This window comes from Gekko japonicus, unplaced genomic scaffold, assembly GCF_001447785.1.
Source record: "Gekko japonicus isolate JY-2015 unplaced genomic scaffold, Gekko_japonicus_V1.1 scaffold1472, whole genome shotgun sequence".
NCBI classification, from domain to species: Eukaryota; Metazoa; Chordata; class Lepidosauria; order Squamata; family Gekkonidae; genus Gekko; species Gekko japonicus.
Genome location: NW_015160255.1, coordinates 75795 through 102645, shown reverse-complemented (window position 1 = coordinate 102645; position 26851 = coordinate 75795). Strand labels below are relative to the sequence as shown.

The following is a 26851-nucleotide window of genomic DNA, read 5'->3' as shown; positions in this document are numbered from 1 at the left end:
ATGTGAGTTAAAGACAAATGAAACCCAGCCAAAAATGTACAATGTTGAAAATGTTATCAATATTGCCTTTTATAGTGCAGGTGGGCTGTTGTAGTCTTGTTAATTACATGTGTAGTTAACCAGAAGAAGCTCAGTAATTTTTTTTACACTTGCCAGTTCCAAAGAAGGCCAAGCAGCCACAACATGACATTATGAGCCTAAGCATAAAGCAAATCAGCAGGTAGGTTGGCTGCAAGCTTTGTAGTAGAGCAACAATATCCAACCTCCTTCTGCAGGTTCATTGAACTTTTTCAAATGTGACCACTTTTGGCATGCGGGCCTCTGAGTCATTCTGGTTTTCAGATTAGTCTCCACCAAAAGGTTTAGGAATCAAAAGGGGTCTGGACGCACAACAAGAATTTAATATGACAGTTCTTTGCCGAACGGGCCCCTTACTCAGCATGATGTAGGGAGCAATTCAATTTTGATTTCTGCATTACATGTTAAACAAGTCATTGCATGTTATATCACAAACACTGTCAGCTTAATTCTTTGGCACAAACACATTTCACTGTAATTTAATCAAAGTAACATTCTGTTTTCTTTTTAGAATGGAGTCAATGCAGGATGATGCAGCCAAGTAACATCTAATAGGCTTCAACGTCTCTTCCTCTGATGCACAGAGATGCTAATCAGTTTGAGGCTTTGAGATGTAATAGGAAGGTTGATTTATGCTAACTAGAAGTAGGTGGATACTGAAGCTGGAATATCCGTAACTGCTTTCTAGAGATTTAGACAACTGTCAGACTAAGTGAATCTATTATATTCATCATGCCAGTTTTGAAAAAAATACAATAGTATTACTGTCAATCCTTCAATAATTTTTTTTGTGCTGCGCTGGCATTTTTTTTTTACTGCCACATACCTCTGCTATAGAAACCCATCTATTTTCTATAGGAAGCCTGCCCCAGTTGCATGATAAAAAGAACTACTACTACTACTACTACTACTACTACTACTACTACTACTACTACTACTACTACTGAAAGGTTGCCCGAGGAGGAGATTTCCTCCTGGCCCTGCCACTGGACCATTTTCACTGTTACCGATTACTACTGAACAGCTGACACACATCTAAAACAGTCACATAATACGACATATGTAAAAAGAGGCACATTCTCTGTATACATTATAGGAGATGTGCAAAATATTGCCAGGTCGTCTGGGTGCACTCAGTGCTTACTTTCTCTTCAGAATATAAGAGCCCTGCTGGATCAGACCACCATTCCATCTAGTCCAGCATCCTGTTTCACTCAGCAGCCAAACAGTTACCATGGAGGGCCAACAAATCAGCCACAGGGGCCAGGGCATATGGCGGTCCCCTGTACCCAACTTAGCTAGAAATCACTGATAAATCCACTGACAGATTCTAAGTCCACAGGCAGTGAAGTCCACAATTTAATTACTCTTAAGTAAATGTATTTCTTCTTGTCCTCAATTTATGGCCCATCAACTTCTTTGGGTACCTGAGTTCTAGTCTTACGGGAGAGGGAGAAAAAGCTCTGTCTTTATCTACTTTCTCCACCACGTGCACAATTTTATAAACTTCTATCATGTCCCCTCTTAGCCACCTACCTTCTAAACTGAAAAGCCCCAGAATCTTCAGCCTTTCATCACAGGAAAGGTGCTCCAGTCCCTTAAACATTTTGCTTGCCCTCTTCTGTGATTTCTCCAGCTACGCAATATCCTTTTTGAAATACAGTGACAAGAACTGTACCTAAATTTGTCAAATGGGGCCGTACCACAGCCCTATACAATATTCCAATATTGGCTGTTTTATTTTCACTTTTCTGATAATCCCCAGCATGCAGCATGGAGTTTGTCTATTTAACCCCACCCCCTACCCGTCTCTGAATCAATATTTTCACCAAACGATCCACTACAACCCCATAATTCTATTGGGAAAATGGCACAAACCAGAACTGTCAGCAGTTTTGTAATATACTAGGATGGGTGAAACATACAGAACACAATGAATTCAGATGGAGTAGGAACCTAAATAACTTAGACTGCGATCGGACATGCTGTTTGATCTGGTGACATTGCGGTTCCCTTCTGGATTTAAAATACACAACATTTCCAGTTGTGGGCACCCAGTTCTCACCTGTCTTCGAGCTGGAGTTATTTGGCAAAGTCCAGTCCTTCCTGGTTCATGCAGGTTCACCCCACATTTCCGGATGCCTAATCAATCTATTGAGCTCTCAAGCCGCTTGGGAAGTCTGGACGTTCCCTTCCAGTTTGGGCCTTTTTTATGGAGGAAGTTAGCGAGCTGCGCATAACTGCATATTTGCATCTCTCTCTCAGGAGCATCTCAAAACTATGTTTCTTTTTAAAAAACTTCCAAAGAAAGAGACCTGTGTACTTTTTTCTGTGCTTTCCAGCCATGGGGTAGGGAAGGGGTTAATTGAATAGATGAGTTTTTTCAGTGAGGGAGGGAGGGGGGCAGTCTGAGATCACTTTTGGCATCCCTCTAAGTTCAGTTAGTGTGAACTAGCTCACAGTTTTTTAGCCTCCGGCTCACACATTTTTGTTGTCTTAGCTCAGGAAGGATGGCTCCAGAGCAAACTAATTTATGCAGTAGCCAAATCTCTCGCTCACAACTTCAACGCCAGTAGCTCACAAAGTAGAATTTTTGCTCACAAGACTCCATAGCTTAGAGGGAGCATTACCTGTGACTGCAGCTTTGCCCCAAGCTTTTACATAAAAGTGCCAGCAGCACACAGGACACAGGATGAGGCGGCTTAAGGGGGGGGAGGTCTGATCAAAACTCTTCGTTACAAAAAAAATAATTAGATCAATTAGAAGCAGGGGCCACACCAGATCAAACTGCACATCTGACTGCAGCCTTACAGTACCATCCCAAGCAGAGTTACACCCTTCTAAACTCTTTGACTTCAATGGGTTCAGAATTGCCTAACTGCTTAGGATGGCAATGAGGGTTTGACCATGGTTAATGCAGAATTTAAAGAAAAGCCCTGATGAGTTTCAGTGTGCATACACTGAAGCAAAGAGATAAAAGAGCCACGAAGCAAAAAGATAAAACAGCAAAGCATGAAGCAAAGAGCTAAAACAGACATGTAGAAGACTGGAAGGTACAAATATTCAGGACTAAATTATTATGTCCATTGCCTTTTTGAGCATTGTATATTTGGAATGACTCTACAAAATGGATCCTCATATTTAGAAATGTGGCATTGTAAGGATAACAGTTCATCTAATGGTACCTAAAATGCTGACACTTTCAATATAAAGGTTTGGATCTTATGATCTAGGGTCAGAAAACCAGGCATGGAAGGAAGGGGATTCTGCCTTTTCCAGTGGTGGCCCCCTGAAAAACTGCCACTCAGGAACAGTACTGGACAAGAGGTCAGGGTCTATAGTGGAAGGACCAGTAAACTGTCCACCTTCCTCTGCAGGCGGAAGTGCCTTTGTGCTGGCAGAAACAGATCACAGGATCTAATTATTATTATAATTTATTAGCATACATCAGCATTTTTCCCAAATACTTTATTGCTTTTTTCACATAATGATGCCCAAACCAATGTACAATAAAATAATTAAAAAGACAAAATATAAAGAACAACATGAAATAACACATTCATTTTTTAAAAAACCCTCCAAACCCAAATGAAAAACAGATCCCTCCAATTTACACAAAAGTAACTTTGGTGTTAACACTAGTGAGTCCCACTAATGGTTATTTCATTTGGCTTTTAAATTTATTAATTAAATATATTTTTGGTTTTCCTACAAAGCTCAAAGTAACTTCTAAAACAATCATATAAACAATACAATTAAAATAAAATCAGTATTATAAAAAGATTGAGGATGTCACACAGCATTCACTACACACTGTTGGCACAGTCAGACACTTGGGGCCTTTCTGCACTGACAGCTTGCTCCGGAGGAGGAGGAGGAGGAGGAGGAGGAGGAGACTGGATTTATACCCCGCCCTTCACTCGGAGTCTCAGAGCAGCTTACAAACTCCTTTCCCTTCCCCTCCCCACAACAGACACCTTGTAAGGTAGGTGGGGGTGAGAGAGCTCTGACAGAATCCGAGGAGTCAAGCCTTAAGGGATGACTTCACAGTTGCACACATTCCCTCTGCACTGGTTTCCCCCCCTCCAGTTTATTTTTGTATTTTGTATGCATTCTGTAAGCAAAACCCATGTTTTTTGAGCTGGCTTCCAACCCCCCCCCCCTAATTCTGCAAAAAGAAAGGGAAAGGAGGGGGAAATCCAGACCTACACATGCAAGACAGACACATTTGGAAGCAGGGAATCCCCTAGTCCTTTATATTTACTGATTCCTTTTTATGCACTCTCTGGCTTTTTAAAAGTTTGCCTGAGCAGGAGGACACATCCTCTTTTGTCTTTGGAGAAGGAAGGAAAGCAAACATAATGGGGAGGAAGCGTCAACCTAAAGAGAGAGAGATGGAAACAGTGGAGGGGCAGTGGGCAGTACTTAAGTACTGGCAGAAACATTTTTACTTTAGAAAGGATTAGCAATTTGAAAGCGGATGAGAACAAAGAATCGCTGCAAAAGGAGTTTTGGTAGCTGCAGGGCAACAGTGTGCTGGAAGTAGTCTGAATGCAGATTACTGTAAATGAAATACAAAAACAAGAGAAAGCCCCAAAACGAAGTGAAAGTGACAGTGGGAGGGAATGCAGAACAGAAGACAGCCGAGGCAAAATATGGATGCAGAAAGGGCCTTGCTCACTCCTAAAGGTCCAGCAATTTCCAAGTTCCTTGAGAAGAGACTATACATTTTAACTACTCTCTCCGTAATACATTCAAACATGCCTACAGTCAGCTAATTTAGTCCTATAACAATATCTGCATGTGAAAGGCCAACTAAGGCTGCGGTCACACGGAACATTAGCCACGCAAGAGAGACGGAAGACAGGCGGATTTTCCGGGTGCGATCTCACCGGCACATCTGGGAAGCGTACCGCTTCCATGGCACAACCAAGGCTTCCTGCCGAAAACATGCAGCAACTAGTATCTCGAAGGTACCAGTTTCCGGAAACCGCGGGCCAAGGGCGGGCGTCTGATCGCGTTTCTGGTGGCATCCGGCGCCCGCTCATGGGTCCCCCCCCAAGTCTCTGTGGATGCGCACACGCACCCAACGGAGCATGCGCATTCGTCGCGTACACAAAAAAAGAAAACCAGTTTGCCGCACCACATGCTTCTTCATTGCACGCAGGCGTGTGCTGTGATCGGCACCTCTCCCTACCCACGGTACCTCCACGGTACCTCCACAGGAGATCTGATCGCTTAACCGCGGGTTAGTTTGCCCCGGGGCAAACAGCCACGCCCCCCCCCACAGTTTCCTGCCCGTGTGACCGAAGCCTTAGATTTATAAAATATCAGTTTATTTGAAGCATTTTGAATTAATCTTTAAAAAAGTTTGCATGATCATTCAACAAATGATACAATCTTCCTTGACCTTCCCCCCCCCATGAACTTCTCATGTCAATGGCTGACTTCAAGAATTGTTTTTACAGCTGGAAACTACACATCCTGTTTGTAATTTCCATCAGTAACAACTCCATAGTGAGGTAAGCTTTGACCTTGGTTCTTCTTGAATATACAGAAAAAGTACAGATCAGAGCACTCTTGTGGCTGTGTGTGTTTGAAATACTTTAATGGTAGGAACAGAAGAATTTACCATGTCTTTCCAATGCACAAAAAGTCTCACAATATTATGAGTTAGGACTCCCAATCAAATTTACACCCTGCAGTATTATGTTGATCTGTTCCTTATGCCACATAGTTTAGAGACCTTGAGGTCAGGTTTCAGACCTGCTTGTTACTGCTGAGCTCTGTGTATCAAGAAGTCATTCAGAGCTAACTCTTCCATGGCCACAGAACCTGTTTGTGAAATACACTAAAATATTTATCTCCTAAGGAAAGCCTTGGAACAAACATTACAAAGCCAAGATAGAATAAAACCAGACTATCAAAGTACATGGCGAGGCATGGGGGATCAGATATTTGCTGTTTATATGCTATAGTGCTGTGATCTGTGGGTCAATGTAGTATAACAGATAACAAATTGAGTTTGGACAAAGGAGATGCAGATTCAAGTATCTGTACAGCCACAATGCTCACAGGGTGACCTCAGACAAATTACTTCCTCTCTACCCAAGATACCCAAAGAGACTGATGTGAGCAGAATTGCCTAGCACCAGTGAAATATGATACATACATTGTTTAAAATTTTAAAAAACACATGCACTGTACCATTAATATGTATAGGTTGTATAAAGTTCAAATTCAAATATGAATATCCAGATTCAAACAAAAGCCACCAAGATTTTTAAAGAAACCGTTTGTGAACAGTGCTGCCTGTTTCTATGCAAATAGAGTAGTCATCCCCTAAAGGCTGCATTATAAAATATATCAAAAGAGCCAGAGGGCCACAACTCTTCTGCAAGTCTTAGTTCATTTAGCAATTTGTACTCCACTTTTCTCCCCAACAGTGAGCCAAAGCAGTTTAAAAGATTGTTCTTGCCTGCTCCATTTTACACTCACATCTACCCCATAAGCAGGTTAGGCTGACAGAGCAACTGGCCCAAAGTCACCCAGTAAGCTTCCACGGTAAAGTGGGGATTTTAACCTAGGTCTCTGAGACTGAAGTCCAATACCTTGTATTTTGCATATAGTATTATTACAAACGGGGGACCTGGGAGGGGGGGGATCTCATTTAACCCTCCCCACTATTTTTCCCTTCCCTCAGCCTCTCCCCTTTTCCTGCTTCCTTCTTTCCTTTCCACCCTACCTTTATATGTCCCACCTGTCTCGAGTTTTCCCTCTTTCACTCCCCTTTACACCCAGAAAGACTATGGCTCTGTTGTGCAGTGATGGCTGCCAGTTCCAGTTAAGCGCTGGGAAACCTGCAAAGACTTGTAGGGGTACCTCACCTTCTCCTTTATCCCTCTCTCTATTATTTCCTATTTCCATCCTCCTGGTGACTTTCATATTCCCCCCCCTTCCTTGCTTCCTTCTCTCCTGCCTACCTCCTCCTTCCTTCTCTCCTTCCAAAGTCCCCCAGTGAGCTTCCTTGGTAGAATGGTGATTTAAACCTGGGTCTCCCAGATCCTGGTCTGAAACTCCATCTACTACACCACACAGGCTTTCATGGGGTGGTTGATGTTGAATAGCAGCAAGCAGCTAGACTTGAGTGAGTCATGCAAGTCAGTGGTAGCAGCTTGCTTGGTGATTGCTGCTTGGGTTGGCACCAATGAGTCTTCCCTCAAAGGCCATAACAAACCTGGAAAGTACCCATCCCCATCCCTCCATCTCGTACTAACAGTAACCAAGGCTGGAAAGCTGGCAATACTGTTGTGGTTGCCTGGCAACAGCCACTGCGGGCATTTGTTTCTTCAAGGTACAGGTGCTGCTTCTATAATTTTGAAGGCTTTTAACCCCCCGATGTTTTTTAAAAGAGGTTGTTTTTTTTTAAGATTTCAGACTTTTCTGCAGACCTGGGGGTTTCATCAAGTTCACAGAAAGCTTTGTCTTGTCTGCTCATGACTCCTGTCTCCAGCTTTAAGTATCCAAGATTTGGTCATCTTGAGAATTACATATATTGATTGATGGAGGAATGCCAAACAATCATTGACATATACATTCTACTTATTCACTGATATTCCTTTTCTAGAGGTACTGATTTTAAGAAAAGGCAAATCAAGATGATCCACCAAAGAATGAAATTACAATGAATTTTAAGATATTTTTCTAGCTTTTAGATCTAGCTGTTTAAGGATAAATTTGTTTTTAGACAGTGTTTTACTTCAAGGTGTCCCTTGTTAAAGAGTTAAAACTCAGGATTCTGAAAAGAACCTAAGTGCCAAACATATATGCCTTAATTATTATGGTATCTCTTAATCAAAGTATTAATATTCCCTCTCCTAAATAAGTGTTCTACCATGTTAATAAAAAGGGAGGAGCTTGCTTCCCCCTCCCCGTAGCAAAGTTTTAATTTAAACTTAAATCTAAATGGAAACGAGCTTCTCTGTTTTTCCTCTTACATATCCACACACAGAGAGACTTTGCTCGTGGCCTTTTACTCCCCCCTACAATTAAAAATCTTTTGTTTTGTTTTGAAAAGCGGAACAGGGAAATTTTACTACTGAGATAGTCTTATTGAAAGTGACATGTTTGTACATATTGTCAGTTTTCATCTGTTTAGATGCTGTGATTCCCCCACCCCACCCCCAAATCCATAATCTTTGTCTTTCTCTCTTGTCACAGAATAGAAAACCAGGCTATTGGATGGGGAATAGGCAAAGAAAGAAAACACAAGACCTGGATTGAAGAACATGAAGCGATACCAGAAGCATGTTGAAATGCAAATCACACTCCCATATAGACCACTAGAAGACCACCTCTAGTTTCATAACGTATAGAATAAATTGTCATACTTCCATGCCATCAAGAAAGCTAATGAAATCCACAGGAGCTACCAGATTCTTGGCTAAAGACCCCAATCACGTGTCATGTTCATTTTACAGAAGTCCTGATTATGTGATTGTTTTTAAAGTAGCCGCTGTAACTTCAGTTGGAATCCATGAATTATAATAGCCTTGTGTCATGCGTGGGCTAAACTAAAAAACACACACTCTAAATAATTTCATCTCATTTAACTAATACGGAATCCAAAACTTTTTCTGAATTTGTGGGGGTAGTAAAAAAAAAATCTGTAATGTCAGCTAACATTTAGTGCCTAAATACTACTGAAAGGTGAGCATTTGTGACTGAGGTCCTTAGCCCAGAATCTGGTAGTTCTTGTGGATTTAATTAACTTTCTGTATGGTTGGTCTACATGCAGACACATTTGTAATGGACTCCACATATAAACCACATGTTATGTGCCACTGCTTCCTAATGTGCAGCACAAATAACTTTCAGCATAGTGCAGATGCAGCTTACATGCATCTTCCACTCAAATACTACATGTGTGACAAAGTGAGCCTCTACAGTCATACAGAGTCCAGTTCACACTGGAGGATAGTTACACAGTGTGGCTCCTCTGCCAGTATTTAAATACTATTCCCAGCTACATATATGAACCAAGGTTACAGGTATGCATGTGTATCAAGGTCAAAGACACATAAGTCATAATTAGAGTGGCCTCTTGGACTGATGAACTTTATACTGGAGCTATGACACAGTTGTTTAAATACATTCTATGGTCCATTTCAGTGACAATGCCAAACTTCATTTTCTGGTAACTCTACTTTGTGAAACCAGGATATGGCTTGCAGATGGCCAGTCAAATTCTGGTTTGCCTTGAAAAATGCTGGTTTCACTGTCTTTGCTTAAGCCAAGTATCTCTGCCTTCATACATCACACAAAACCACAGCTAAGAGTAACTCTGGTTAACAAACCAGCTTCAAACCATGTTTGCACAACCTGGTTTGGCAGAACCTAACTAGTCCTCTTGTAGTAGTGGCTCACATTTAGACAATCACTCTAACCATAGTTAGCTGAATTAAACCATGGTATTTTGGAACAAAATCTGCGCCATTTATACTTATTTGGGTAGCCTTGGCTAAATCAGTGCACTGCTCAAGTCTCAACTCATAAATTTTATTATTCTTTACATCATCAGGAGCAATCTTTATTAAGTATTAAAGTTACAACAGGTTTAAAAATTAATTATTTGTGCCATGACCTGGATAGCTCAGGCAACCCCAATGTCATTAGATCTTGGAAGCTAAACAGAGCCGACCCTATAATCTATTTAAGAAGGTAGACTGCATCAGGGAATAAAAAAGAGAATACCAGGGTTGGGAGGCAGGGGCCCCATTCATACGAGCCCATTTGGGCCGGGAGCGGGACCGAACGGGGGCGGAGCAAACGGCCGCGATCCCACCTCAACATCTGGGGAGCGTGCCGTCTCCGTCCCTGATCCGGCCCGAATGGCGATACCCCGCTGCAAAACCGAACCACCTATCCAGGTGGTTGCAACCGTCTGGAGCGCCCCAAGCCGGCCGTGGGATCGGTGGCGCGTCCTTGCGCTGCCGCATCCCGGCCCCTGGCCGTACTGCGCATGCTTGGGCATGCGCAGTTCGGCAGCCTCCCCCTCCCATCGGGCACATCCTCCCCGGCGTCTGCTCTTGCCGGGGAGAAGAGGCGCCGCGGCCAGGGGATCCGTGGGATCCCGCCGCAGCGTCTCAACATTGGAGCGGCTCTATTTAGCCGCGCTTTGCCTCGTGGTTTCCCTGCCGTGTGGCAGGCACCAGAGGCAAGCAAATATCAAGCTACTTCTCTGAATGTCTTCCATGACCCAGTAGGAGTCGCCAGATGTTGCCATGACTTTTATGCATGGACACACACAAACACACATGTGCATGTGCACGCACACACACACAAGGCAAAAATACCAACAAAAATTATTTGCATTACAGGGTTCCTATATGTACAAATGGATAAGGATTGTGAAGTACTTTCCGGATTGTAAGTACTGCAAGAATGCTAAATTACACCATGACCACCATCATCACCCCTGCTTAAAATTACTTGTGTGGATGCAATGAAAGGCTTTTAAAAATATCTTTCATTTATTCCTATACACAACTTGTCCAGTCCTAAGGATTTAGGGATTTAACTCATTAAGACTGCAATACAGGCATTATTTAAGGTATGTGTGTTGGACTCTAAGACATATAGGGATTCATAAGTGTGAACTACTACAACACCCAAACCGTGGAACTTCAAAATGTGCCTTGAAGACTACAGCCATTCGGACTTTTAATATGACAAGCTCCCTGTGACACATCTGCATCAAGAAATCTGTCGCAGTCTCCAGCAGCTGAAATCTGTACATGCTTGTGAAGGGCATATTTAAGTACAGCTCACTATAGCATTCTGCTGTGTCTGCGTGGATAGTTGAAACATGCTAAAATGTACCTGATCCATATTAACAAACCCTAGGTGCACACACACACCCATGTCACCATGGGGCACAATGCGCAGAGGCAGGAGATATGCATACCTTAATTGTGCAATCCAATCTAGTATAGGACAGTAATGACTCCATTAATACAACCTGGACGGATACAAACTGCACTTTCTATATACATAGAGCAGGTTTTAAGATAGGAACCGGGAGGTAGATGAGCCAATGATGAGAATCACCGCACATAGGCACAGTGGTTCTGTGGGATGAAGAACTTCTGCCTGCAGAGCATGATCTTCTTTCTTCCCCTTTCACACTGTAGTTCAAAATGCCCTTGAATTGCTGCTCTTAGGTGATAAGGGACCCCGAAGAGCAGTGTTTCATTTTTTGAGTAACAACAGGAGGGGAGTGGAGAGAAAGTTGCTCTCTGTGGGCAGAAATCCTCCCATCCACAGAAACACCACTGGATCCAAGCCATAGCATTTTATTTCTATATTTATACAGGTCTCCTATAGCTCCAAGCAATAACAAAATGTATATGTGCAATGCACAGAAAGCCATAAAATCCAATCTAAAACACAGGAAGAATAGGTAAAACAGATAAAACTACAGCTAAAGTCAAAACAGCAACAATTAAGCAAAAACATAAGACTGACAGCAGCGCAGTCCATATAAGGAGGTTTTACCTGATAAAATCAACAGGGTCAGGCCTCTTTAAGGGAGGGAATTCCCTATCTCAAATACTACAAAGCACTGATCCAATCTTTCATAGGTAGTACTTCACGAATAGATGAAATACAGAGCAGGGGGTTTGCTATTAGATTCTAATGAGGCTCTCACACTGAAGAACATGCTCTGTAGAATATCCAGGTCTTTAGGAGTTAATATAAAAAAGTAAATATTACTTACATCAAACCTAGAAATTGATAGGAAGCCATGCAAATGAAAGAATACTAGTTATTCCTTGCTCTGATCAAAAACAAAACCATCTGTTTTTGCACCAGCTACCAAAGTTTCCATACAATCTTCAAGGGCAGTACAGGAGTCAGTACAGAGCACAGCACAGGAAGGAGTCTTTGGTACCATCAGTAACTTACATTAAAGAGTAACTGATCTGATGTAGTCAGTTCATGTATTTATCAAGGCATGGGCAACAACTTCCAAGTTTTAGGCAGCAGCAGAAGTAAAACTGGATCACAGAGTGCTCCCAGAATGCTGAGGGCCAGAAGGCAAATTGCCATCAATAATCCTGCCACAAGGTATTCAACATTTCCCCCCCCCCCCACAAAGACCACGTACTGCCAGTTTAACTTTTCCTTAAATATCTCCTAAGACAATTATTCAACAGCCTCCCAAGGCAGTTTGTTTTATTTTGAAATGCCTTTTAGGTATATTTATTTTTCCTGAATGTTTCATGTAAATCTCACTGCAATTTACAACAAATTTCACTTACATCAGTTTGTTCGTTGCTTCTTAAGTGAGCTGATGTTTTGCCTCAAATTTCTGCAAGATGAACCTAGTTTACAAACCAACACCGTGGTTCCTATTCCGAATGTTTTTCATTTGACTTTTGAAAATAAGGAAATATTTGCTGTACAGCTAAATTGAGCTCCATAGATGTGTGCTCTTCAAATTCACGTTGATGATATGGAAGGACTTGCAAATCTAAAACATACTGCATTTTTCAGAAGACTTTTCCCTCTCAGTCCTTAACATCTGGAGAGGTTTTATAACCTGATTTACTTTCCTTTTTCAAATGCCTTTCTAGCTTGTTTCCGGATAGCAGTCTCTTTTATGCTAGAATTACTCTCTCAGAAATGACGCTGAGTCCTAAAGTCAATGACAGGCTCTTCATAAGTAACAATTTGATCCCATAATTGTCCAAGGGTGCTTTTCTAGAGCTGCTTAGCTTAGACAGAAACTTACAATGGAATCACTCTGGATGTCAGTGATACAGGAAGCATTGCTAAAATTCATTTTCATGGCCCTTACAGTGCAGTCCTTAGCACAGTTACACCCTTCAAAGTGCATTGAAGTCAAAGAGCTTAGAAGTGTATACTCTTTACTTAGGATTGCAATGTCACACACTTCCCATTGCAATAAGACAAGAGAGTGTTTCTTTTCTCAAGGCCAAATTTCCAAGTGTTTCTACGGATTCATTCATGAAAGTTGCTTGGTAGTCTGAAGCATGCCGAGTTTCCCTGATGTTTTGCTTGTTTTTCAGTTACTTGTATTACTGGGATGTTTTAACCACAGGAATGACTGATGTTGCACATACAAAAAGGCGCCTCTTTCTAAGGCCTACAGAACATCAAAGCGGACCAAGTTAGCTATGTCACAGATATTAAGAGATAATTATGACCATGCCACTCCTTACATGAAAGCCATGTGTCTGGATCTTAGCTTCAGTTTACTTAAATAGACATATTGAAAAAAATCAGACCACTCTGTTTTCAGTAGCACGGATGACATAAGGACTATTAATTGTATATCACAGGCTTTGATCATTCTCAGAAAAGGTGCTCTTAAGCAAATAAAGGGCAACTTTTCCATACTTATGCCGTTACAGTGCTGTCTTGGAAACAATTTAGCATTAAATTGGAGGCAAACCTGCATTTGGATGACTTGATTTTTCAAAGATGGCTTGTATTCCTGATGCAAGTTGTAGTTCCTTACTAGAGCCCCTCCCCCATCCCATACTGCTATTTCTTTGTATGGGTCTTGAGACCCTGGAAATAATCATTCTGGAGTCAAAGGGGGCTGCAACAACATATAGGAATGCAGGGGAAATTCCATGTTCCATCCAAGGAGTGGTGGGTTAATGCTGACCAACAATATAGACACATTTCAGAATTCACATTACCACTATTCACCAACTTCTTTGGGTTTCCTTTAACAAAACATGTAATTAGATCACTGCATGTGGAATAAGTACTTTTGGAGACACCAGTGTTTCCTTGACTATAAGCTAATGTGACCTGAACTACTGTGTTAGTCATTTTCTAGAGTTACTAGGTCCCTCCTGACAACCGGCGGATGGACAGGAGGACTTACCAGGAGAAAGAAAAAGGCACAGTCCATGGTGCCAGCATTGCATAGGAAGTAGTGTCATCATGCCAGTGACTTCCAGGCGATGCTCTGGTATTTGGGCAAAAACTCTATGGTAAAACCAGCCTCTACCACAGAGTTTTTGCCCCAATACCAGAGCATCGCCTGGAAGTCCCCAGTGTGATGATGTTGCTTCCTGTGCAACACCAACAATGTAGTCTGGGCCTTTCTCCTTCTACTAATATGCCCCCCTGGCCAGCTGATGGGCAGCTGGGGGGCAGAGCCTGACAGCAGGGGACCCCCACCTCCACCCGGGGGGGGGGAGTGTCTGGCAACCATCATTTTCTGTTGTGCTTCTCTGGTGACAGGATCTTTGTGAAAGTCATGATATATAATACTTATATTATATATATATATATTGATATATAATACCAACAACATTGAAATCAATGGAGTAAATCAAGTTAAGGTCATACTGCAGTTTATATATAACTATTCCTCCACCCACCCCCTCATTCCCACAAACAGTACGTACTGCAGAATGAGGAAGTAAAACAGACTATAAAACTTTAGACTGCATATGCCCCCCAATGTCAAAATCTCTTTGCAAGTTTGAAATAACTCTTTAACACAACAAACAAAGAGAGGTTCTAGCCCTGTACACACTCCGCTGCTGGTAGTCTATTTGCAAGGAATTTTTTTAATGCAAAGAAGCATTAAAAAAAAATATGACCATCCCCATTGGCAGTCTGAAAGAGTCCAGTCTATCCTACTGCATCAGAACTTGGCTACCTCATTCTACTGCATGTGTATATTGTACCCTATAGTCCTAGCTACAGGACCTTCAGGCTTTCCATACGCATTTAATAATATTTAGCCACTTAGATGATTCATTTAGACAGCCAGTACGGTGTAACAGTTACAGTGGCAGATGAGGATCCAGGAGACCCATGTTCAAATCCCTTCTCCCGCCCACGAGACTCACTGGGTGATACTGAGTTAATCACTCTCTCTCAGCCTTACCTACTTCATAGGGCTGTTGTGAAGATAAAACTGCAAAAGAAGCATGTAGAGTGAGCTCCTTCGTAGGACAAAAAACCCACTAGACAGATAGTATAATAATATTTATGTACATCCTTCTGCATTGTGTCAACCAACATCGTGGCCTGAATATCTTTGTAGAAGAGGTGAAATGCCAGCACATTTCTAGTTCCAGACCTATTCTGCCAAGAACAGAAATACTAAGGGTTAAAACAGTGAACCACAAAAGCACACACTTCATAGGTTTCATCTAAACTGAAGTCAAATGCGCCTGGCAATTATGCCTTTCTTGCTTGAGGACTTGTTCTCTAATGCATTTCAAAGTGGAAGGGAAACTGTGGTTATACAGCAAATTACTGCACACTAGAAACAGGGTTAGCTTGGAGACCTAGGAGGCCTCCGAAAGAAAGAAAGAGAAAATTGCCTCGTTCCCATGGGCATTTTAGTGCCGGAATGAAAACAGAGAGAGCCCCAGAGCAAAGTGGAAAGGATGTATAGTCACAGTGCCTCCTGCCACCGATGCTATTGTATAAGAACATAATTACCTAGGGAACACAGAAGTAATATTGGACCTGATAAAAGTCACCTTAGAGTACCCTTGACCCCATGCCTGGCTACTGGGGATGGGCTGACCCTTTCCAAACATTTGTTCACTCTGACTTACTGCTAACATTCAGATGTAGCAATAAACTGTAGTTTGTTAAAACCAGTTTGTTGCACTAACTGCAGCCAGTCAACCAGATGTACATAAGAGACTACAGATTGTTCATAAGTCCTAGAACAAAGTTTGAGTCCAGTGGCACTGTTAAGACCAACAAAGTTTAATTCTGGACATCTGATGACGTGTGCATGGATCAGAAAGCGTATAGCCAGAATTAAACTTTGTTGGTCTTAAAGGTGCCACTGGACTCAAACTTTTTTTTTTATTCCTTCAGGTCAACATGACTACCCACCTGAATCTCTCTTCATAAATCCTGGTCAGAGCTGGTTCAGAATCCTGAATTTCTGTGCAGTGGCAAGTTGCCAGAAAAGCCTGAGTATGGGGTCCACTTACTATGAGTCTGCTGCAATAAATGGGAAGGGAACAGGGGGAGGGAGAAGTCTCAGGCACGTCAAGCATCCTCCTCTGTGAGATTGGCTAAGGATTGTCAGTCTCCTTCCCTTGCTTACTAGTTACATTACAACTTCTTCCTTATACGGTCTGTTAGAGCCCTCATCCCACTTTCTCTCTTGCCAGCCATCAGCCACCCTTCCCTCCCCACTACTAGCTAGCCACTTCAGTACAACCTCCCAAAGCACACTCCTCCAGCACCATTCCTGAGTCAACACTAGCAGGGAAGTGGAGCATGGAGAGAAGGCAAAAGGAAGACGGGAGAGAGAGTTTGTGTAAAGCACTATCCATAGCTGAACGCAGGTGGAATTGTAAGGTTTTCCATTTATGCTTCTCTCTCTGTATGCAGGAGGTTAAAAGTGGTGGTGTAAAACAACAAATTGGGGTTTCTGTATGCAGATGTCATGACAAAACACAGCACCCCTATCTGTTTGCTGACAGGATAATAGTAAATCCTTGTTTGAATTTCTGTAAAAGCAGTGGCAGGTAACTTGTTTCCCCGGCAGATAATGGAATCATAGGCTTGGATCCTGTGATGCACAAGTGGAGACATAAATGGACTTTGTACAGTTCCACTTGTGCAAAATCTTCTGACACACCTAGCACTTTCCTCCTTGTGTATTACAGTGGCCAGAAGCTGGTTGTGCAAAACCTTGCACAAGCGGAAATGCAAGTGGGGCTACAGTTAACTTTGACTTAGCTCAAGCTGCTGCAGTGGCCTTTTTTTCTGGCTCCAACCAGGGGTCATTTCGTAGAAAAAGAGCTAGGGGGACTCATTAGCATAACTCATTAGCATATGCCACACCCCCTGAAATCACCGGAAGTGTGTCCTCCCCACAGCCGGCGGCGACCTCCAGCGGGCACCAGCAGGGAGCTCCAGGCCCCACCCTCCCGCACCTCACCCGGGGGGATGGCGTCCCCCCGCGTCCCCCCCCAAATGACCCCTGGCTCCAACCCATAAATGGATATAACTGGCATGCTTGGAATTCTGTGTTAACAAAACAAAACAAAAAAAGTGAAATTTTGTGTCAACAAAATTCAGTTGCAGGAATAAATAATGCAAAATTGCACAGGTTATTTTTGTTCTGATTGCACAATTTGTTTTTATTTCCCACTTGCAAATGGGGGGGGGTTTTGGCACATGTTGTTCAATATGAACTGCAGCAAAGAGTTGAAATCCATAAAACTTTGTATATTCAAAAGATAGGTACAGGCAGAAGGACAAGAACTATGGAAAGCGGGGGGGGGGGGGAACAACTGAAAGCCATACTGAATAGAGTAAAATAAGGTAGCAAATTATCCACTTTTTATTTTGATGCTCAGTGTTCATACTTAGGCCCAAGAAGACAAACGTGTACACATGGTTCATATCCAATAACAAAGAGAGACTTCTCTTGTCAAAGAAGAGGGGGGACAATTAATTTTTGCAATTTCACTGTCCTACTGCAAACCCCTCCATTGTGCCCCCTATATTGCTCAGGAGGATCTCTTGACTCCCAAGTACAATATTGGATGGGGGCATCTAGTGGTCTGCAGCAGGAGGGAAAGTAGGGCTACTCCTACTCTTCAAGCTCTGCTTGGCACCTGAATCTCATACGGAGGTTAAGTCCACCATTTCTGCATGCAAATTATGTGTACGTGAAGACTGAGAAAGGACTGCATTTATTTTAGAGACCAGCATGAATGGAGGAAACTTGAAGATATGTTCAGGTAGCAAAAGGGCTGTATACGTATTGCAAACTAGGGCAGCCCACATGCGTAGGAAGGAAGCAGGATCATGCCTGCTGGCCCTGTATCTTCCTCCTCCCCATGTTCCTCCTAACTTTTAAAATAGCCGATGCATATACACAAACGATATATTGATAGGCTCTCAGGGCACAAGAAAAAAACCTGCAAAATGAAGTGTCTTCGGTCAGTATCTGGATGCCTATTTCAGGGTGTGTTTTTTTAATCTGGCAGGAAGCCTGAGGAAAAAGAAATTGCCTCCTAATAAGTATGTTTAGGATGGCAGCCTAAGCCCACCAATAAGCATTATTTCAAGGGCTAACTCGTGCACTCCACATTTGTGGGTCACAGTTCCCAAATGGAAATAATGCTTTAATTAGTTTAATTTTGTCCATCAGCTGCCGCTTGGATCTGCCAGGCTCCTGTGAAAAAAATGCAATGTATGTCCATTAGCTGTCACTTAGCTGACAAACTCTTTTTTGGGGGTGGGTGTCTAGGAGCCAGGCTTATTTTTTTTAACCTCCAGGGATCTGTATGTTAATTATCACATTTCTTAATCACTGACTCCACAAAGCCTTAATCCTAACCTCTTTTCATCATTTCTTATCAGTGCCAAGACAACCTAAAATGCCAATGGTGTATGAGTGAGGGGCTGATGCCTGTGCATGCACAGATTTCACCGTAACTGGCTTTGGGTTCCTTTTTTTTTTAGTTCCCCAGCTTTGTTATACATATTTATCTACAAACGTGTTTCTTCCATTACTGAACATCTATTAATGCAATATGACTACTGCATTATTTTTGATAAAAGCTAGCAGACTGTGCTCAGATTACAGAAAGTCAGTAGGGGCAACAGACGTCAAGATGAAAGACGTTTTTGCCTTTAAAACTCACTTTGTCTCTTAGTTGTCCTCGAGATCACCTGTTCACTCCCCTTCCCAGTCTTCCCTGGTCTAACTGGTGGGACTTAGTTAGCTTCAGAAAACTCTACTTTGCCCTGCCCCTAGCAATGAGGGTGGGGGTGGAGGATCTTTCCAAGTTAGCTGAGACCCTCCAGGAGAGGGGAGCAGGGATGAATAAGAGCTGTTGGGAGCAGTGCCTGGCAAGCAAAGAGATAATAAAAAATAATGGGGGCTCACAGGGCTCTACTGGTAGCAGGAGCTCTTTTGCATATTAGGCCACACACCCCTAGTGTAGCCAATCCTCCAAGAACTTACAGTAGCCCCAGTAAGAAGAGCTCTGTAAGCAATTGAAGGATTGGCTACACTAGGGGTGTGTGGCCTAATATGCAAAGGAGCTCCTGCTACCAGTAGAGCCCTGCGCTCAGTTTGTAAGATAATAAGTACCACAACCAAATTTCTAGGTGCCACGACAGCCTGGCACCCAAGATTTGCTGAGCCCTGCTCTGTCTCATAACAAATTTCTGAAGAGGTGAATAAGTTGGCTATGCCTCTTGCAGATTAAGTTGTAACATACTCTAATGCCATCATACAGACATGTCAAACTTCTTTATGACTGCAGTTCAGGGCTGTTTCAAAAATTAAGGATGCTTATACAGCAATCAAGTACTGTGTCTTGGATTCCCACAGAAGGGAAACTATGTACGTACGTATGTATATATGTATGTACGTCTGTACCATCAAGTTGCAACTGACTTATGGAGACCCCTGCAAGGGGACTTTGAGGCAAGTGAGAAGCACAGGTGATTTGCCATTGCCTTCCTCTGCAGAGTTTTCCAGCGTGGTCACCCTTTCAAGTATTGAAACTGCTTAGCTTCCAAGATCTGAGAAGCTCAGACTATACCATGCCGCCTTCCCTCTGAGAGGGAAACCAGAGATGCCATAAAAGCAAAAAAAAAACAATACCTTGATCAACAAATTGACAGCCAGTCAATGTAATGTAGAGAGGAGGGAGGCGCATACAAGTATTTGGATTATATTCATTGGCAACAGTAGACGAGACCTAGCTCATTTAAAACACATCCTAAAGACCAGGAGGATTGGTGGAAACTTCCATTAGATTACAAAGAAAAAAAGTACAATGTAAAATATTTGGGAACTTCAGACCAAAGCGATCAATGTCTCTTAGAAAATGATTAAATAAAGGTAATACAAGACTGACATAACAATGGGAAAACTTATTATGTCATCTTGGACACCTTACCTGCAGGAATTATGACCTACAGAGCTGAACACAGATTGCCCGCCATATACTGTATTATGGCCTGCCAGGAGTTGGACAGACTCCACCAGGTTTTGCCATTCCAAGCAGACAAAGAGAAAGGCCCAGAGGTCCACCACACATGGTGGAAAGGCTGGATTCAGCCTGAAGGGCTGTAACCCATGCAGATCCACCTTGGGCATTAATACAGGGAACACCCCAAAACGAACATTTTACACTCGAGTCAAAGTGAGCACTGCAAACATCCCCATGCAAACTCTTTCCACTGGCCCAGGGAGGGGATGTTATAAACAACAATATCAAAGGAAGAACCTGGTGTGCCACTATGCATACCAAGATACCGACTGTATGGGTATCTTTATTTTATTTGTTATTGCACCATTAAAATAATAGAGACAAAAAGTAAAGCACTGATAGGTAGTAGTTCCTTAGAGTGTATAAAGGTATTTGCAGATATTACAAGACTCCTGCAAGATAGGTCTGCATCATTTTCATCCACATTTTACAGAAGAGGGATCGAGGCTGAAGGACAGCAGCTTCTCTAAGGCCACCTAATGAAGTCATAGAACTCTTAGGGCTTACCTGATTTTCCAGTTTAGCCTTTTCACAGGGCAATCCTCCTAAGTCCAATGAAGTCAATGGGCTTACAAGGGTGTAACTCTGCTTAGGACTGCACTGTTAGCCATTGTACTGAACTAGCTAGCTGTGTGCTGCAAGCCTGGCTGCACCTCCCATTAGGCGGTATGGTACATGTGCACTTGTCTCCTGAGCACTGGTGAGAAAGTAACAGCATGTTAATTCCTCCTCTATTATCCAGTTATTATTAGAGAAACTCATCTAGCTTCAGAAAGCTCTGCGCCACCCCTAACAACCAGGATGGGGTGGATCTTACCAAAGGTAGCTGAGACTCTCCAGTTATGGCCAGGAGAGGAGAGGGGAAGTAAACAACAGCTCTTGGGAGCAGCAACAGCAGCCAAGTTAAGAGACAACAGAAGTCAAAGGGTTTGTACTTGTTGGAAATTAATAGGCACCAAAATGAAATTTCTAGGTGCCGTGACAGCTGGTACCATGACAGGCGCAATTTGTTGAGTCCTTGTTTGCCTCATGACAAATGTCTGAAGAGGCACTCAGTTGAACAAGTTGGTCTTCAAATATGTATGTTCCTTTACATTACCATGTTACACAAATGGCTGAATCCCCTGAAGAAGACTTGAAGGAGAACTTTAACATGTTCTGTGAGGGAAACCTCGCTGTTCCACAATGTAAAACACATACGACGACCGTGCAATAGAAACATTCAAAGAAGTCATTCTACAAAGTGTCTTGATGATTACATTCTACTTTAATTTTTTTTCCTCTGTCCAACATTCAGACATTGTAAATGAAATGCAACATTTATATAAAATTAAATAACAATAGTTGAAAAATAAATACATTTCATTAACATAAATACATAAAGAAACCCATTCTGCTGAAAAAAGTTTCAGCCAATACTATACTCTTGTTTCAAAAGTGTCCGAAAACATGAAAGCAACACTCCACCTGGTACAGATGAAGTACAGACATCTACAGCAGAAAGCTGGTGTTCTAAAATTGTCAGAAGAAAGTGTGGCAACATAAAACTACAAGATGACTTTCCTCCACTACCTAGAATAGTAGCATATGGTATCAAAACGAGGTAGACAAACATTATTTGGTTGCACTTTTCAGGTAAAAGCAAGCAGTTTTGGTTTAAGCCTTTTAATTTTTTTTCACCCATTCAGCACCAATTGTATCATCATCATCCATTTACAGTGCAATCCAATGCAGAATTACTCCAGTTTAAGCCCTGTGAAATCAATGGTTTTACAGTAGAGTAACTCTACAAAGGATTACATGGTTAAACTCTCTTAGAGTTCAGTTGCACATGAAATGTAGATATTTGCCATAAAGAGAAACCTCTATCGTGATATGCAAGGAAGTGGCTCAGCCCTGCAGACTTTTCTCAGGAGGGAATTTTTCACATGGTAGGACTGCTGGAATTCGGCAAATACTTTGGTCACAAGACTCTCCACTGGAGAGTCACAGGTCATTATCATAAAAAGAGAAAAGGTTTCCTACTCCCTGGCTGTAAAGAATGACACCAGATCCTGACCTGGATTGGGATCGACTGTTCGTAAGAATCGGTTTGCTGTGAACAGCAGATCCAGGTTTTAATCATTTCACTCTCCATCCCTGAATAGTGAGTAGGCAGGAGAAGAGGGAAGATGGGCTGGAGAGGCTATGATTGTACTGGGGGAAGGGGCAGGAGGACATGCAACGTCGGGCACGTCTGTTTCTGCTTTACAGAACCGTGTTTAAGCATCTTAATCCCAATTTTGTACATTACTCATTAAATTTTGTGAACTACTGAAATTATGTTTAACCAGTTTGCAGCAGACAGTTTTTATAAAACCATAAAACGTGACTTAGAAAACCATCTGATTTAACTCTGTGTTGGACTGGAAAAAAAAGAATCTCTAAAAAGAGAGCCAGTGTAGTGTAGAGGTTAAGAACAGTGGACTCTGATCTGGAGAACCGAGTTTGGTTCCCCACTCCTCCACATGAAGCCAGCTGGGTGACCTTGGGACAGTCACGGTTCTCTCAGAGCTCTCTCAGCCGCACCCTACCTCACGGGGTGTCTGTTGTGGGGAGAGGAAGGGAAGGAGATTGTAAGCTGCTCCGAGACTCCTTTGGGTAGTGAAAAGCGGGGTTTAAAAACCAACTCTTCTTCTTCATGGTTGCAGAAATAAACTGCAGATTCAATTTGGGTTCATTCTACACATTTTTTTAAAAAAATGACACTGGTTTAAAACTTGATTTTTTTTCCTTTTTGGCAGGGCTACCCTGATTATTTTTAACCACCTGGGATGGTAATATTACCACCCACACCTGGTATCACTGCTTCCTAAGGAATACTGGATTAAACCCTTAGATTCGAGTCCCAGTAGCACCTTGGAGGCCAACGAGAGTCTCAGGGGTATGAGCTTTCGAGAGTCAAAGCTCCCTTCGTCATATGCAAGTAGGAATGGAAACCATTCCCCATTCCGACTCATGTCTGATGAAGGGAGCTTTGACTCTCGAAAACCCATACCGCTGAAACTCTCGTTGGCCTCCAAGGTGCTACTGGGACTCGCATCTAACTGTTCTACTGCAGACCAACATGGCTACACTGAAACTGGGTTAGGCCCTGTTTTTTCAATCCTGAGGGGAAGAACTCTAGGGTGAGCTGGCCAGAACTGCATCAATTGTAGATAGCCTCAGTGGTTAAAAACAAAAACACATACACACCCATGTGCATGCAAAATTGTACAATAGCCTTTCCACTCCCTGTCCCCTTTGATTCACAGAAATCATCAAAGCAAGTGTAATGACATGTTAGCAGCAATGTGTCAGTACATAATTTGGAGAGAAAACCAGCTGCATGAGATGCCTAACTACATTTCTACACATATGGTTTTTAGCACCAACTTATCCCTCAGCAGAGAAAGGGATACATTAGCACCTCAGATGAAAGCATTTTACAGCACTGTCCCTTGTAATGGTAAAGCACCATGTAGATATTACTTAAACAGATGTACGGCTATTACACAGTTTGCTGAGGTATGGAATTAAAACAGTCAAAGACATGCCTCGAAGGCTACACAAAGCACCATGCCAGCCATTTGACTATGAAGACAATGTATGTGTAAGGAAATTCCTGTATTTGTTGAAGAGGCCTCTCTTTATAAAGTGCTTTAGAGACAAATTAAGAATTTTTTAAATAGACTGTGAGAAAACAATGTTATTTGGAAGTTGATTTGTGAAAGACTTTTAAATGGACATACTGGTGGTTTTCATTTTGGTCCACAATGGTCCAATATTCTAAACTCCCTTGGCTAGGGGGGAAAAAAATCAAATAAGTTGCAAGGGCCAAGTATTTGATAAAGCTCCTTGAAAGTGGGACAAGTTCTCTCAGGATTACTCTTGTCCTACTCTTTGTGTGCGCGCAGTTCACATACCCAGTGATCACTTAGAGGTTCTGCAAGAGGAAAGAGCTCACAAAAAACCAGTAGCCCCTTGGGTGTATCTTACAGAAAGAGGGTAGCAGCATCCATGTTACGACACCTCCCTTTCTTCTCCATAAGTATCAAAGTGAGGAGAAACTAAAGAGAGTAAGAGGGTATTTCTTACTATGGGCCAATGTATGAAGAACAGGGCAGACATACTGAAATCCATGGATCACCCCAGGACCTGGAATCCTCTTAAGCATGCAGCCACTTAGTCGTACAGCTATGCTGCCAGGATATGATGTGTTGGGAGGGCAAATATGCCACTGTGACCTTGGTTGAAGTTTGGCTGTCATAAAAGCTGTTGGTGAGTGAAGTCATTGGAAGCTAAAGGAAGTGAGAGCAAGTTGACAGATTTTGGAGCACCCATGCAACCTGCTTGGAATCAAGGGGCTCCTGATGCTTTTACATGGGCTATGGATTCACAGGGCATGGATGCTTTTAAAGCAGGAACACACTGCAGGCATTTTATATGTTTGCTGTGTGTTGCATCAGTATGGAGCTACCCACAAGTAATATGGAGCCTGAATTTCTGGAGACTTTGTTAACTGAGTCTCTCCTTCTGACATGGCTAAAGCCACCAATGGAAAAATGCTTGAGGTCTGTCTATTTAGTTAGCAATGACCCTGTGACTGGGAAAGATTTTAGCCTTATTATCTTTGTGCTGGACATCAGAAAGCTGTACTCAGCAGCAAGTACCTGTAAATGTTTCTCCCCTTCAACCAAAAGCACGTGTGGTAGCAAACAGTACTTTTCAGTCAAAAACATTCAGCTATAATGTGGTTGTTAAAGGGGCACTGTGAAAAGTATCTCACTTTTGGTCTTTGCTGATAACATGCATCAGTCCAATACATATTTATTCAATATGTTTTCTCTCCAAATTTCAGGAAAACGATTGTTCTGCTTATGGTTATTTCTTGTGTTTCTTCAGGCAGTGTCATTTATGTCATTCCTAGTGATTCCTAGTGATTAAAAAAAAGCAGGATGCTCTCCCATGTTACCCGGATGCATGAGTGTACTCTGAAATAGCTACATAGCTACATAGACATGGCAAGACAGATGGTGGCAGCTTAGCACTCGAATTCTCTCATAACTATGGTACTTTTGCAGAGGACTTGCAATAGCTCTTTTAAAAAAGGAAGATTAAACGGTCATTTTAGGAGGAAAAAAAGGGTTTTCAGAAATTGAAAACTGAATGTTGAAATTATTTTTGTTTGCTTGCAAAGGGTTCCTTCGTAATGGAGATTTGCAATGTGCAGCACTTGCAACGGGCTAATAAAACAAACAAACTTTGCTATCAAGCAGAAAGTGCCTTTTTAAAGTGAGTGGATTTCCTAGCTGAAGCCCTTCCTGAATGCCTGTTTTATTTGGAATGCATCGATTTTTTTTAAGTGCAGTTTTCTTTTTAAAAAACAAAACAAACACACATACGTGCCCCAAATATTAGCACCGTGACTTTAAGCACACTCACTCCGTTCCTATGAACAATCTGTAAAATGATTACCACCACCACCACCCCGTCCCAATACAGAAGTATGTTATGGTCGTACCGAGCTCCAAGGGCCAGTGTTCCAGGCAGCCTCACGAGGGCAGTCCTGCATATTGCACTGCTCACGGTCTGGTGGCTTGTCAAGGATTTCACAGCTCAGATCAGTAAATCTCTCTCCATTGGGAAGCTGGCACACAACCAATCTCGTTCTGGTTCCTCCACCACATGGCTTGGTACACTGGAAAAAGGCAGGAGACACAGATCACATCAGCAATTACTGGGCTCATTTATACGATTGCTCCTTTTCTTCTGTGATCCAACAGAGTCAGTTTGGATGACCTTAGGGGGGTGGATCAAGTAAACACATGAAGCTGCCTTATATTGAATCAGATCCTTGGAACATCTAGATCAGTGTTGTCTACTCAGACTGGCAGGGGCTCTCCAGGGTCTCAGGCGGAGGTCATTCACATCACCTCCTACCTGATCCTTTTAGCTGGAGATGCTGGTAATTGAACCTTGGACCTCCTGCATGTCAGGTAGATGCTCTACCACTGAGACTTCCCCTTAATCCATATGCATCTAGAAACTAGGGGGGGAATTAATGTATTTATTTATTTATTTCATTTGTACTCGACCAACTCTTCCCAATGGGGAACCAAAGTGTCTTACATCATTCTTCTTCTACCTCATTTTATCCTCACAACAACCTTGTAAGGTAGATTAGACTGATAATGTGTGACTGGCCCAAGGTCACCTAACAAGCTTCCAGAGTAGAGTGGGGATTCGAACCTGGGTCTCCCAGATCCTAGTCCAACACTCTAATCCACAAAAGACAGGCGATCTTGTTGGTGTATTAAAACAAATTCTGGAAGGATTGGATTTGATTGCAGGGGAGCACAAAGTGTTACCTCTTCATACTTCATTTTTTTGGAGGGGGGGGTTGGAAGATGTCTGAGGGATCCCCACATTTGTAAATTCTGGGAAAGAATTGGTATCGACATTGGTGCTCATAAAAAATCCAGGAGACCTTTTATGTTTATTTCTAAAGAAAAATGAACCCTAGATTAGGAGCACGGGGGATATAATAACACATTTCTGTAAGTACATGTCCTCTGAGGCTGTTCCTCCATTGTGGAGAGCCATTTCTGCAGAAAATGTAGAAAAAGATGCTGCAAAAAAGGGTCGTGTCTCCTCCTGTAGTTTCAAAGTCCTTCCAATGCTTAAATCAAAGAGCTACCACA

General features: G+C 42.3%; 1 protein-coding gene across 1 annotated transcript in view; it reads right to left on the bottom strand.

Moving 5' to 3' along the window:
- Window positions 1–26851, bottom strand: part of LOC107113149 (A disintegrin and metalloproteinase with thrombospondin motifs 9-like) — a gene marked incomplete at its 5' end in the record, with an annotated part of 147551 nt that overhangs the window by 47096 nt on the left and 73604 nt on the right. Inside the window, 1 exon segment of the mRNA XM_015414419.1 lies at window positions 25672–25848. Within this exon segment, the coding sequence (XP_015269905.1) occupies window positions 25672–25848 (177 nt within the window).